Source organism: Carcharodon carcharias, chromosome 4 (genome assembly GCF_017639515.1).
Source record: "Carcharodon carcharias isolate sCarCar2 chromosome 4, sCarCar2.pri, whole genome shotgun sequence".
NCBI lineage: Eukaryota > Metazoa > Chordata > Chondrichthyes > Lamniformes > Lamnidae > Carcharodon > Carcharodon carcharias.
In genome coordinates, this window is record NC_054470.1 from 200,974,920 (window position 1) to 200,990,043 (window position 15,124).

General features: G+C 41.3%; 1 protein-coding gene across 3 annotated transcripts in view; it reads left to right on the forward strand.

The window, feature by feature from the left end:
* rictora (RPTOR independent companion of MTOR, complex 2 a) overlaps positions 1-15,124 on the forward strand; it is a 232,197-nt gene that overhangs the window by 101,848 nt on the left and 115,225 nt on the right. For all 3 annotated transcript variants that reach the window (XM_041186007.1, XM_041186005.1, XM_041186006.1), the window contains one exon: positions 767-831. In XM_041186007.1, coding sequence (XP_041041941.1) covers positions 767-831 — 65 coding nt within the window. The remainder of the gene's footprint in view (positions 1-766; positions 832-15,124) is intronic.

Below are 15,124 nucleotides of genomic sequence, written 5' to 3' on the forward strand. Positions count from 1 at the left end.
GCACCCCATTACAGAAACAATACTAAAACCACAGTGAACATAACAGTATAGGTTCAGTATAAGATCATGACAGGGATTGAAAACCACAATTAATTTTGAGAGACTTGAGTATCAATTCTGTTTTCAAGAGAAAATGTAATCGAGTTTTTTGAAAATGATGAGTTTTGATGGAATGAATAGGGAGAGGTTATTTCCCCTCATTGGGATTAACATTAATTTAAAATCATCACTGACCATGTGAGATGAAGCCAGGAGATTTTTTTACGTGGTGTTGTGGCAGGCAATGTTTTGCCATGGCCTAGCTGAAACAGACTAGCATATTTTAAGAGAAAATTGAATAAATATTTAGAGCACAGGAAGACAGGGACATGGAGAGAAAATGGACAATGAGATTTGTTCAGTATTACAGTAACAGAAGCTCATTAGGCAATTTAGCTGCCTCATTGGTGTAAACTTCTATGGTTCAGTTAGGTGAAACTGTTGTAAAATTGCTGTCAGACCATTCTGTTTTTCTCGTTCTCTTCCAATGTTATGTATTTGGCCTCCACTTGGCAATTGCCCAATGTGGCATGACTGAAATCAGGAGCTCACTCTGTGGGAAGCCACAGCATAGACTTGTCTCATTGTGCCATGCTGCAGCATTCATATGTTTGAACCTCAAGCAATATTCTATTTCATGCAGTAGGAATAAAGTTAGTAACACTGTTTAATCTTGATGTTTTGGTTGAACTTGCATTTAACATGGTCTATCTCTCTTCCTCCACAGTTACTCTGTAATGTTGGCCACTATGAAGAGAAACTGGGCTTTACTTATGAAGAAATTATTATATGGTAAGTTCAGTAAAGGCCTGTTATTTGTGATTGATATGTAGAAGCACATGATTTCTGTCACTGCTGAGGGTTATTGGCATTGTCCAAGTTCAGAGGGTTTCCTCTTCTGAGTAAACTTTCAACTTTAAGAATATTTCTAAGCAGCAATTACTGCTCGTCAGGTAGTCATTGGGTTTAAGCCCTGCTCCAGGATTGAAGTACGTAACGTAATCTGACATTTCAGTGTGGTACTGAGGACGCCCTGCATTATTTGAGCTGACTTTTGGGTGGGTAAGATATTAATTAAACTAAAAGCCTATCTATTTGTTGAAGTGTACATTTGAAGAACACATGGGGCATTCCCTGGTACTGTAGCCAATATTTATTCCTCAATCAGCATGACCAAAAACATTAACAATTACAACTTGTATTCATATGGCACCTTTTAACATAATAAAATACCCCAAGGCGGTTCTCAGGAGCATTATGAAGCAAAATTAGACAACATGCCACGTAGAGATATTGGGGCAGATAGCCAAACATGTGACCAAAAGAGAGAAGTTTTAAGGAGGGTCTTAAAGGAAGAAAGCAAGGTAGAGACTTGGAAGGTTTAGAGGGGGAATTCCAGAATTTAGGGCCTAGGTATCTGAAGACAAGGCCACCAATGTTGGTTGAATGAAAATCAGGATGCCCAAGCAGCCAGAATTTGATGAGCAGAGATATCTGAAAGTTGTGACTGGCGGAGCGTACTTAGATGGGCACAATTGAGGCCATGGAGGGATTTGGAAACAAAGATGAAAATTTAAAACCAATGCGTTGCTTGACAGGAGCCTTTGTAGATCAGCAAGCAGAGGTGATTGGTGAACGGGACTTGGTGCAAGAAAGGCTTTTGGAAGGTAGAATATTGGAGACCTACTATAAATGCATTGAAATAGTTGAGTCTTGAGGTAGCAAAGTCAGGAATGAGGGTTACAGCAGCAGGTGAGTTGAGATGAGCAATGTTAGAAAGGTGGAAATAGGCAGCTTTAGTGATTGCATGGACATATGGTCATAAGCTCATCTCGGGGCCAAATACAGCACCATGTTTGCAAACGTTTTGAAATCATAGTTGTCAGGGAGAGGGATAGAGTCGGTAGCTAGGGAACAGGGTTTTTGGAATAGGCAGCAAAGGCAGTAGTTTCAGTCTTCCTAATATTTAATTGCAGGAAATTTCTGTTCATCCAGTACTGTATGTTGGGCCAGTTGTATTATAATTTGACAACAGTGGAGGGGTTGAGAGAAGTAGTGGTGAAGTAGAGGTAGGTGTCATGAGCATAAATGTGAAAAGTAGTGCTGTGCTTTCAGATGATGTCACTGAGGGGTAGCATGTAAATGAGAAATAGAAGACGGGGTGGCAATGATAGAAGATCCGTGGGTGCACAAGAAGTAATGATACAGGAGTGCGAATAGAAATCATTGCAAGTGATAGTCTGGCTACGATTTGATCAGAATGGAACCACATGCATGTAGTCCCACACAATTGGACAAGAATGGCGAAGTGGAGGAAGAGGATGATATGTTAACTATGTCAAAGACTGCAGGTCCGAACGGATGAAGAGGATAGTTTGTTTTTTTCAAAGTCACATAGGATAGTGAGAGTCTAGAAGGCTGTGTTGCCTGCCTGGTGCCAGGGATTGAGACATCTGCTCAGGGCTGCAGAAATTTGGGGGTGGAGGGGGGTGAGATCCAGTTGTCATGGTCTATGTAGGCCCCAGTGACATAGATAGGACAAGGAAGGAAGTTCTGCATAGTTGGTATGAAGAGCTAGGCAACAAATTAAGAAGCAGAACCTCAAAGGTAATCCCTGGATTATTACCTGAGCCATGTGCTAATTGGCATAGGACAAATCAGATTAGAGAGATGAATGCATGGTTTAAAGACTGATGTGGGAGAAGTGGGTTCCAGTTCATGGGGCACTGGCACCAGTACTGGGGAAAGGGGGCAGTACCGTTGGGACAGTCTACACCTGAGCCAGGATGGGCGTTACAACCGGAATGGAAGGAGTGCACAGTTTATCTAGCCCCACTACTCCACAGGTCGTACTATTAGTGTAAATGTTTAATTCACTCACCAAAATGGCTGATTATTTACCTTCGTTACTGTTAGATCTAGAATAAAAGAAACTTCGACCAGGCCTCTTTCAATAAGCTCTCATGACTAATTTATTGTAAAACAAAACTTTTTTGTAAAAACAAATTGCGAGAACTGGTTAACAACAATTTGTAATCTAGAAGTGTAACTATCCCTTTTAAAAATTGCATGCATGAACAGAAAGGGCAAACAAGTAGGGTCCCTGCAGAAGAGATGGGCGGTTGAAGAAAAAAATGTCATAAAGATAAAGTTCACAGAGTTTTGATGCTGTCAACCTGGTGTTCCCTCATGCAAGGATGGATCACCAGTCCCAATAGATGCCTGAAGGCCCTCGCCAACGGCGCTTCAGCATGGCAGAAAGTAGAGTTGGATCAATCCTTCTCGTCTCAACCTGTCTGGTTTCCAAATACAGACAAGCTCCCTGAGATGAGGATTCTCGCTGGATACTGATAACCACACTGGATTTCCAGCAAGGCAAGGAGAATGTGAACTGGGCAGCTTTCACCCTTCTCCATTCATTCGCAACTGAGCTCCAAAGATAAAACTCTTCCATCAGGTGATTTCCAGTAAATCATCAGGCTGTTGCCCTTAGAACAGTTTTTTTTCCATCACTTAGTGATTGCAGTTCAAATAAACAAATGGCTCTCCTCCACAATTACCACGCTGGTCATTTAGCTGACGTCATGTGATATCTTAGAAAAGGCATGCTTGCTCCAGTCCAAGATGAAATTATGACCTTTGTTTAAAAACCACCACCTAGAAGTTCCCCTCCAAGTCACTTAACATCTTGACTTGGAAATATATCATTGTTCCTTTACTGTTGCTGGGTCAAAATCCTGGTGCTCCCTTCCTAACAGCACTGTGGGTGTACTTACACCACATAGTCTGCAGCAGTTCAAGAAGGCAGCTCACCACCACCTTCTCAAGGGCAACTAGGGACGAGCATTAAATGCTGAACCAGCCAGCAAAGCCCATATCCCATGAATGAATAAAAAAAATCCAGGTCAGCCCCTAAGTGCCCAAATAATGCCATTCCCTTCCAAATTTTGAAAGAAAATATAGTTCATGTAGATATGGTTCTAATGTGCCTCTGCCCTTAAGAAATGAAATACCATTTCCAAATGAGTTTCATTACAAAGTGTACAGGAAGAGATATATGAAACAAATTTCAAACATTTGTTTGAAATGCACACACTCATTCATTCACTCCTTATACAGAATCTGTACAGTTTTCTGATTTTCTTCATTTTCAGATAATTCTACAAAAATTACATTCTTGATAGTGCATCAGCAATTATATTATTCTTCCCAGCAATGTGAACAATCTTTCAGTTATAAGGCTGTATTGGAACAGTCTGTCATTCTGACACTTAAATTTTTCCACAAAGGCCAAGGGATTATGGTTAGTATTTCTTAGTGTTTCTTTACAGCCATGACTGATATATACTTCAAAATGCTTAAGAGCCAGTAACAATCCCAGGTTTCCTTTTCTACCGTAAACTATCTCTTTTCAAGCCAATTTAATTTTTTTAGAAAAGTATCCCACTGGCTTCTCTATGCCTGATTTTATCGTCTTGCAATAAGACCACACCCACCTCAAGTCAGTAGCATCGATTGTCACCTTGAAGGGTCTTTTAAGTTGGGGGTGGCCAGCACTAGTTCATTCATTGGGATCGCTTTCAGCTTCTCAAAAGCTGTCTGGCACTCTCTTCTTCTGTAATAAATCCGTTAGTGCAGCTGCTATTGTATTGAAGTTTGGCACAAACTTAGGACCAAAGCCGCACATCCCTAAATATCTCATAATTTCCTGGTTAGTTTTAGGGACAGGGAGTTCCGTCAAAGCCTATACTTTTGCTGTTCTTGGCAACACTTGCCCCTGCCCAATGATATGCCCTAGGTAAGTTATTTGTGCATTTGCGAACTCACTCTTGGCAAGGTTTATTACAACATCTGCCAATTGAAATTGTTTAAATAGGGTTTCCAATTGTTCTAAATTATCCTTCCAAGTGTTGCTGTAAATTAATACATCACCCAAGTAAACTTCACAGTTAGGAACACTAGGTACAAGTTGCTTCATTAACCTTTGGAAAGTGGCTGGAGCAATTTTTAGCCTGAATGGCATCACTCGACATTGGTATAGCCCATTCGGTGTGACAAAAGCTGACACCTCCTTAGTTTGTGACGTTAAAGGTATTTGTCAATATCCTTTCAACAAATTTATCTTTGTGAGGAATGTGACAATGCCAACCATGTCAATACAATCTCCTAGACGAGGGATTGGGTAGGAATCTGTTTTTGTTACTGCATGAACCTTTCTATAATTTATGCAGAATCTGGTTGGCCTATCAGGTTTAGATAGTAATACTACTGGAGAACTCCAACTGCTTTGACTAGGTTCAATTAGGTGATTTTCTAACACACATTGAATTTCTGCTTTCACTTGAGCAAACAAGAAACAACTTTGGACTTGAAAGTTAAGGATGATGTTTTATAGGAGAATATTCCCCTACATCCACATCATACATGGCTAAAGTTCTACACCCTGGTTTATCCCTACAGATTCCTTTAAATTCTGTAAGTAACCTCACTAGATCTTTGCATTGTCCTTTAAGTATGAAAATATGGTGTCGAACTGTCCTAATATTTTAGTGTTAGCTAACTGGATAGTAGGAGGTTCAATTTGTGAACTGCCTAACTCTCCTCCTACATCACTCTCACTGTCTCTCTCGTCGTCCACTTTGCTTACCACCTGACATACCTGCTCCTTCTCCTCCTCCATACGATGGTGTTGTTTTATCATATGTATATGACACAACCGATTCTTTTTTCCTACAAACTGGGGTGTCTATCAAATAATTTACCAACTCTCTTAATTACATTGTGTGAACCACTGAACCATGCTTTCAGAGGTTCCCCCATAAAGGCAATAAGACTAACACTTCATCTTCTGGTTGTAATGTTTGGGTTACAGTTTGCCTATCTGCCCATTCCTCCATCTTTGTTTGAGAAACTTTAAGATGTCCTTGAGTCACTTTGCAGGCTTCTGTAAGCTGTTCCTGGAACACAGACGTATAATCTAATTTGTTCCTCTGTCCTAAAAACCTTCTTTGATTAATTTCAGAGGACCTCTTATTTCATGTCCATAAATTAATTCAAAAGGCCTTAACCTGGTAGATTCATTTGGTGAATCTCGGGTGGCAAATAAAAGAAGGCCCAGTCCTTTGTCCCAATCATGGGGATATTCATGACAATAAGCTTTAATCATTGAACGGAAAGACAGAGGTTACGTTTCAAGTCCGTATGACTCTTCATCAGAGCTAAAGGGAAGCAGAAATGTGGTGAAATATATACTGTTTAAGGGGGTGGAACAGGTGAAGCTGTATAGAAGGCCAGTGATAGGTGCAGGCAAAGGAGAGATTACAAAAGATGTCATTTTAAAAAAAAAAAGGCCAAAAGGGTGTTAAGATGCTGGTACTGGCTGAAGGAAGTGCTAATGGTGACATTAAGAGTAGAAAGCAGAATGTGATGATGGCCGGACCAGGGTAAGCACCCTGGAAAGAACAACATGAGCAAGCGACAGATGGCCCTAGTGGGGATGGGGAGGGGACGGTGATGGGGAAAAAAATCAGAAATAGCCTAAAAGCTGGGGATAAAACAATGAATAAAAATGGAAATAATTTTTTTTTAATGAAATAAGCAGGAAAAAATGGAAATTAAAAAATAAAAATGAATATTGAAAAAAGCGGATCATAAAGGGGTGACGATGGACGAGGGAGTTCATGTTCTTATGGTGTGAAGTTGTTGAACTCTTCCAAATAAAAGGTGTGGCTTTGGGTACCCCATGGGCCCCAGTTATGCCTGTTTCTTTATGGGCTATGTGGAACATTCCTTGTTCCAGTCCTACTCAGGCCCCCTCCCACAACTCTTTCTTTGGTACATCGGTGACTGTTTCGGTGCTGCTTCATCCTCTCCTCTAGACCTGGAAAAAAATTATTAATTTTGCTTCCAATTTCCATTCCTCCATCACTTTCTCATGGTCCACCTCTGACACTTCCCTTCCCTTCCTTGACCTCTGTCTCAATTTCAGGTGATACTCTGCCCACCAATATTCATTACAAGCCCACTGACTCCCACAGCTACCTCAACTACAGCTCCTCACACCCTGCTTCCTGTAAGAACTCCATCCCATCCCCTCAGTTCCTTCACCTCCGTCACACCTGTTCCAATGATGCCACTTTCCAAAACAGTGCTTCTGACATGTCTCCCTTCCTTAACCGACGTTTCCCACCCACTGTGGCTGTCAGGGCTCTCAACCATGTTCCACCCATCTTCTATGCCTCTGCCCTCACACCTTCCCCTCCTTCCCAGACCCATAATAGACCCCTTGTCCTCACTTTTCACCCCACAAGCTTCTGCATTCAAAGGATCACCCTCCACCATTTCTGCCAACTCCAGCATGATGCCATGGCCAAGCACAACTGTCCTTCACCACCAACCCCCCCGCCCCCATCGGCATTCTGTAGAGACCATTCCTTCCAGGACACACTGGTCCACTCTTCCATCGCCCCCAATGCCTCAACCCCCTTGCATGGCACCTTCCCATGTAATCACAGAAGGTGCGACACCTGCCCCTTTATTTGCACCCCCCTCCTCACCGTCCAAGGGCCCAAACACTCCTTTCAAGTGAATCAGCATTTTACCTGCACTTCCCTCAATTTGGCCTACTGCATTCGCTGCTTCCAATGCGGTTTCCTCTACATTGGAGAGACCAAACGCAGACTGGGCAGCTGCTTTGTGGATACTTTCAGTCTGTCCACAAGCACATACCAGACCTCCCTGTCGCTTGCCATTTCAACACACCACCCTGCTCTCATGCTCACATGTCTGTCCTTGGCCTGCTGCATTGTTCCACTGAAGTTCAACGCAAACTGGAGGAACAGCATCTCATCTCAATTAGGCACTTTACAGCCTTCTGGACTTAACATTGAGTTCAACAACTTCAAGCCATGAACACTCTCCTCCATCCTCGCCCCTTTTTGATCCCTTTTTTTCAATATTTTTTATTTTTTATTCCACTTTATTATTATTTTTAAAATTTATTTCAATTTTTATTCATTGTTTTATCCCCAGCTTTTCTATTTTTTCCCCCCCACCCCACCCCCACTAGGGCCATCTGTCACTTGCTCATGTTGTTCTTTCCAGAGTGCTTACCCTGGTCCAGCCATTATCACATTCTGCTTTCTACTCTTAATTTCACCATTAGCACCTCCTTCAGCCAGTACCACTACCATTAACATATCTTTGACCTTTTGTTTATAACATCTTTTGCAATCTCTCCTTAGCCTCCACCTATCACTGGCCTTTTATCCAGCACCCCCTTAAACAGTATACATTTCACCACATTTCTGCTTCCCTTTATCTCTGAAGAAGAGTCATACGGACTCGGAGCATTAACTCTGTCTTTCTCTCCACAGATGCTGTCAGACCTGAGTTTTTCCAGCATTTTTTGGTTTTTGTTTCAGATTTTCAGCATCTGCAGTATTTTGCCTTTATCGTATGCTTTAAGCATTTCTTTGAGAGGTTGATGGAACCTCTCTAAAGCTCCTTGTGTCTGTGGATGATACGCTGTGGACTTTAATTGTTTCATACCCAAACTACTCATGTTTTGAAAAATTTTTAGTCAAAGGATTGGAACTTTGGTCCGATTGGATCTCTACCGGTAATCCATATTGAGTGAAAAATTGGATGAACTTCTGTACTGCTACTTTAGCTAAAATTGTTCTTAACTCTATTTCCAGAGGCCATTCCTTGGTCATATCCACAATAGTAAGGGTATACTGGTGTCCTGCTTTCGAATTTGGTAACGGTCCCACACAGTCACCAACCCTCTGCTAAATGGTTCCTGAAAAACTGGTATGGGAATTAAGGGTGCCAGTTTGATTGTACGTTGTGTTTTTCCTACCATCTGGCACATATGGCATGTTTTACAAACTGCACCATGTGCTTATGAAGGCCTGGCCAGGAAATCTGCCGGTTTATCTGCGCTTGAGTTTTCCGTATCCTTATGTGTCCTGCCACAGGAATTTCATGCACTATCCATAATATCTCGTTACAATATTTGGGCCATACCACTACCTGATGAAAACCATCCACTCTATCTGCTGGTCTGTGAGGAGGCCACCAGCTCCTCATTAGTACTCCATTTTTTTAATAAACCATTCTGGAATTGCTTCAGCTTCAGTTTGGGCTGATTGTGTTATCTTATTTAACTTCGGATCGGCTTGTTGAGCCTCTTTCGGATTATCTTAGCTTTTATAGAAAGTTTCGGCTAGCCAAGTATCTGTCTGTGGTATCGCTTTGACCTTCAATGATGGACTTTGCTTAGCCATTGCTCTGGTCATCGCACACGAAGGAAAAATTCCTGGAAGCCTTCCTGTTGCTGCTCCGTCTCTTTAACCTCACTTGGGCTTTCTGTAATTATGAGAGAAGCTACTACCTTCACTCTCGCTAAATCATATCCCAGGGGTAAGTAAACTCCATCTATGGGTAACTGCTGAACAACAACTACCATCACTGACCCAGATATTAGGTCACATTCCAAGTGCACCTGGTGCAAAGGTATGAGTATATGCCCCCTGCCAGTACCATTTATTAAAAACAAAAACAGAATTACCTGGAAAAACTCAGCAGGTCTGGCAGCATCGGCGGAGAAGAAAAGAGTTGACGTTTCGAGTCCTCATGACCCTTCGACAGAACTTGCGAGAGTCGAAGGGTCATGAGGACTCGAAACGTCAACTCTTTTCTTCTCTGCCGATGCTGCCAGACCTGCTGAGTTTTTCCAGGTAATTCTGTTTTTGTTTTGGATTTCCAGCATCCGCAATTTTTTTGTTTTTATAACCATTTATTAAAACTTTGACTTTTAATGCGCTTTCTAGGGGGAAAGTTATGTCTTTCCTCAGCAAAAGAGTTATAGGTTTAGATGTCTCGTTTGAGGGATAAGAGATATTTTTCCTCTCGACAAAAATTCTTTATAACTCTCATGTATCTTATTCACCTCTCCTGAACTCTTAGCAGTGTTCACGCTTGGTTTCATAGTTATAGTTAACACTACGACTTGAGCTGTTGTATTTTCAGTCAGGGACTCCTTTTCCTGACTCACCCCTACATGCCCCAAGAAGTTCCATATTATTCTATGCAATTTCCAGCAGTCTGCACGAGCGTGTCCCACATTGTTACAATGGAAACACTTGGGCCTTCAGATATCACTTCCACCCTCAGCCCCTTGCTTTCTGCTCTGAGGGGGGAATTTCTGGGGTATCCCCAGCTGTTTCTTCTCTTCCCTGGCTACTTGCCTTCCTTTCACATTCTCATCTTCTACCCTTCTCGGATTTGGGGGTGACGGAAAAAGATTTTGGATTTATGGCTCCACTGCTTGTCTAGCTGTTGCAACCCTTTGACCTTCAACAGGGGTCCTAACTAATGGAGAAAGTGAATTTTTAAATTCTTCTAGGAGAATTATTTCCCTAAGAGCTTCAGATGTTGCATCTACCTTTAGTGCCTATATCCCATGTTCAAAATTGCTTTGTTTACCCTCTCAAATTCAATATAGGTTTGCCCAGGCTGTTTCCTTATGTTTTGAAATTTCTGCCTGTACACCTCAGGGATGTACTCATATGCCTTTAATGTATCTTAATCCACAGAAACCTCTTCTGAAAATGATACATAAAACTCATGAGCTCTACCCACCAACCTACTCTGTAGGAGAAGTGGCCAGATTTCTTTTGGCCACTTCATTTGCTTAGCTACCTTCTCAAATGAAATAAAGAATGCTTCTACACCCCTTTCCTCAAACTTTGGACGGGCTTGGACAAATTTAAACATCTCCTCACTGGGCTTTGGGTTGGAGGTAGCTTTTTCGTCATCAGAACTTTCCTCAGCACCTGAATCCTCCTTTTTAAATTCCAGCCTTTTAAGCTGGTATTCCTTTTCTTGTTCCCTCTCACTTTCCTCCCTTGCTAACTCCTCTCTCTGGTCAAGTGCAAGCTTTTTCATTTCCTTTTCGTGTTCAAGCTGCTTTATTTTCAACTGAATCCCAGCTAAATCAATTGACTCGCCTCCAGGAGAATGTGTTCTCACTTGTATACCTGCCAATTTCAAACGCTGTGCTATTACCTCAACTATTTGTCTGTTTTCCTCGCCCCTACAGTTAATTCAAACTTCAGCTGATCCACCAATCCCAATAGCTTAGTCTTGCTTACTTTATGTCAACCATCCATCTCTAGAAGCAACTTCCAAAACCATTTTGGTTTACTAATGTAGAAGCACCTAGCATCTGTCCTTTTATCCTTTACCATTCATTATTATTCCGCGTCAAATTGCCCGTTGTCCACATTTCAAATATCCCACAAGAGCCCCCAATCCATGTTAAGACCAGGATGGGAGGAGTGCACAGTTTTTCTAGCCCCAGAACTCCACAGATCGTACCATTAGTGTAAGTGCTTAACTGACTTACCAAAGTGGCCAATTATTTACCTTTGCTACTGTTAGACCGAGAATAAAAGCAACTTTAACTAGGCTTCTTTCAATAAACTCAGAATGATTGACTTGTTGTAAAATGAAACCTCTTTTTTAAATTGCAAAAACTGGTTAACATACAATTTGTAATCTGGAAGTGTAACTATCTAGCCTTTTAAAATTCCCCAGCACATGTGCACACAAGGAACAAACAAATAGGGTCTCTGCAGAGATGGGCAGTTGAAGAAAAAAACTTTATAAAAGGGATAAAGTTTGCAGCGTTCTGACGCTTTCGATCTGCTGCTCCCTGTTGTGAGGCTGGGTCACTAGTCCCAGTCGATGTCTGGAGGCTGTCACCGATGGAGCTTCTGCGTGGTGGAAAACAGAGCCAGATCAATCCTTCCCATCTCAGTGTCTCTGATTTCCAAATACGAGTTCCCCTGAGATGAGGATCCCTGGCTGGATACTGAACCACACGATTTCCAGCAAGACAAGGACAGCAAGAGCTGGACAGCTTTTCCCCTTCTCAGCTCATTACCAACTGAGTTCAAAACAAGGGTTTGATGTCTGGTAAATTAATATTAAGCTCTGGTTAAATGCTCTGCCATGTGTGGTGCTGACCCATCCTGACTAGAAAGGTCATGTAGACTAATCTCAGACCCTGTTGTCATCTTGGAAAGAATGATAAGGAAGCTTATAAGGCATATGGGATACTTGCCTTTATTAGCTGAGGCATAGAATACAAGGGCAGGGAGATTATGCTGGAGCTGTATAAAAAGTTGGCTAGGTCACAGCTAGAGTACTATGTGCAGTTCTGGAATCCGCATTATCGGAAGGATGTGATTGTAGTAGAAGAGTGCAGAGGAGATTTACCAGGATGTTGCCTGGGCTGGAAAGTTTTAGTTATGAGGAGAGATTGGATAGACTGGGGCTATGTTCCTTGGAGCAAGGAGATTGAGGGAGGACATGATTGAGGTGTATAAAATTATGAGGGGCAGAGAGACAGAAAGGAACTTTTCCCCTTGGTGGAGGGATCAATAACCAGGGGGCATTGATTTAAGGTAAGGGGCAGGAGGTTCAGAGAGGATGTGAGGAAGAATTCTTTCACCCAGAGGGTGGTGGGAACCTGGAACTCATTGCCTGAAAGGGTGGTAGAGGCAGAAACCCTTCTAACATTTAAGAAGTATTTGGATGTGCACTTGTGATGCCATGGGATACAAGGCTATGAGTGTAGTGCTAGAAAATGGGATTATAATAGTTAAGTACTTGTTTGACTGGCGTGGACTCGATGGGCCGAAGGGCATTTTTCTGTGCTGTAGCCCTCTAAGTTCAAAACATAAAGCTCCTTTCTCAAGTGATTTCCAGTAAATCACCAGGTCTTTTCCATTAAAACAGTTTTTTTCATCAGTTAAAGTGATTGTAGTTCAAATAAACTAATAGCTCTCCTCCACAGTTACCATGCTGGTCATTTAGCTGACGTCATGTGATTTCTTTGAAAAGGGATGCTTGCTCCAGTTCAAGCTGAACTTATGACCTTTTTTAAAAAAAAACACTCCCAAGTGTCCAAATGTCCTTCCAAATTTTAAAAGAAAATATAGTCCTTGTAGATATTGTTCTAACATTGGACTGGCGTTCTTGCGAGCCTCATAACTAGCGAAGTAGAGAGGCTTTTAAACTAAATACTGGGAGCAAGGGATCAAATTTGGGAAGATTTGGTAAATCAAAGAGCATAGGCAAGGCAAGAGGGGAAGTTATTAATGTGGGAATATTAAACTGACCGTGACAGGGAGGGACAGAGTACAAATCTTAAGATTAAATCAGCAGATAAAGCTAGAGGGTACAGAACTAATAAATGGACAATAAGTCCTTGCATTTGAATGCACGTAGCATTTGAAACAAAACAGATTAATTGAGAAAGCAAATTGAGATAAGCAAGTATGATCTAATAGCCATTACAGAGACAAGGCTGCAGGGTGACATAGATTGGCACCTGAACTTTGAAGGCTATGTCACATTCAGAAGGACAGGAAGCTAGGAAAAGGTGGAGGGGTGGCTATGTTATTTAAAGATGATATTAGCGCACTATAGTGGGATGACTTAAGTTCGGGAAACCAGGATATAGAAGCTGTTTGGGAGAGATGAAGAATGATAAAGGCAAGAAGTCACTTGTGGGAGTGGTGTACAGGTAACCTAACAGTAACTACACAGTAGAATGGGTTATCAAAGAAATAATGGAAGCTTGTCAGAAGGGTACCTCGATTATCATGGGGGATTTTATTCTACATTTAGACTGGAAAAAGCAAATTGGCAAAGGTAGCCTAGATGAGGAATTTACAGTTTCTTAGAACAGCATGTTCTGCTACCAATCAGAGTAGGCTGTACTACCTACGCTTAGTATTGACCAACGAGATGGAATTAATTAATGACCTCATAGTGAAGGCACATTTAGGTAGCAGTGTTCATAATATGATTGAATTTTATATTCATTTGAGGGAGAGAAGAGTCGGTCTAAATCTAATATTTTAAACTTAAATAAGGGCAATTATGAAAGCATAGCTAGTGAAAGTGAACTGTCAATTTAGATTAAGAGATAGGTTAATGCAGATGAAGAGGATATTTCAGAACACACACAATACATATGTTCCAACGAGAGAATTTCCAATGGGAGGACCTATCATCCGTGGTTAATTAAAATGTTAGTTAGTCTCAAACTTAAAGAAAAAGCATATATTGCACAAAGATGGGTGGCAGGTCAAAAGGCAGGACAGAATACAAAAAGCAACAAAGAATAATTAAAAGATTAATAAGAAGGAAAAATTGGAGTACGAGAGAAAGTTAACTGGAGCTATAAAGACAGATGGTAAGAATTTCTATAGATATTTTTAAAAAGAGTTAGAGTGTTGGTCCTATAGTAAGTAGGCAGTTGAATTGAACCAGTATTTTTGCATTGGCCTTCACTAACACACCAGAAATTATTAAATCAGGAATTGGAAGGGAGGAAGTCAAAATTACAATCACCAGGGAAGTAGTACTTAGCAAATTGTTGATGGGTTGTGGGTTGACAAGTTCCTGGGGTCCTGATGGATTTCATCACAGGGTCTTAAAAGAAGTGGCTAGTGATATAGTTGATGTGTTGAAAAAAGCTAATGTAACTCATTTATTCAAAATGGGAGGGAGACAGAAAGCAGGAAACTATAGGCCAGTTAGCTTAACACGCCCCATAGGGAAAATGTTGGAAGCTATTATTAAAGACGTTATAACAGGGCACTTGGATAAATTAATGAGGCAGAGTCAACATGGTTTTGTGCAAGAGAAATAATGTTTGACCAACTTATTGGAGTTCTTTGAAGAAGTAATGTGCTGTGGATGAAGGGGAACCACTGGATGTACTGTACTTAGATTTCCAGAAGTCAGTTGATAAAGTGCCATATCAAAGGTTATTGGGGAATATTAAAGCTCATGATGCAGGGGGTAACATATTGGCATGGGTAGAAGATTGGCTACATAACAGGAAACAATAGGCAAAAATAGGTAATTTTCTGGTTGACAAGATGTGACAACTGGTGTGCCACAAGGATAAGTGCTGGGCCTCAACTCTTTACAGTTTATATAAATGACTTGAATGAATGAACTGAAGGTATGGTTGCTAAATTTGCTGATGAAACAGGTG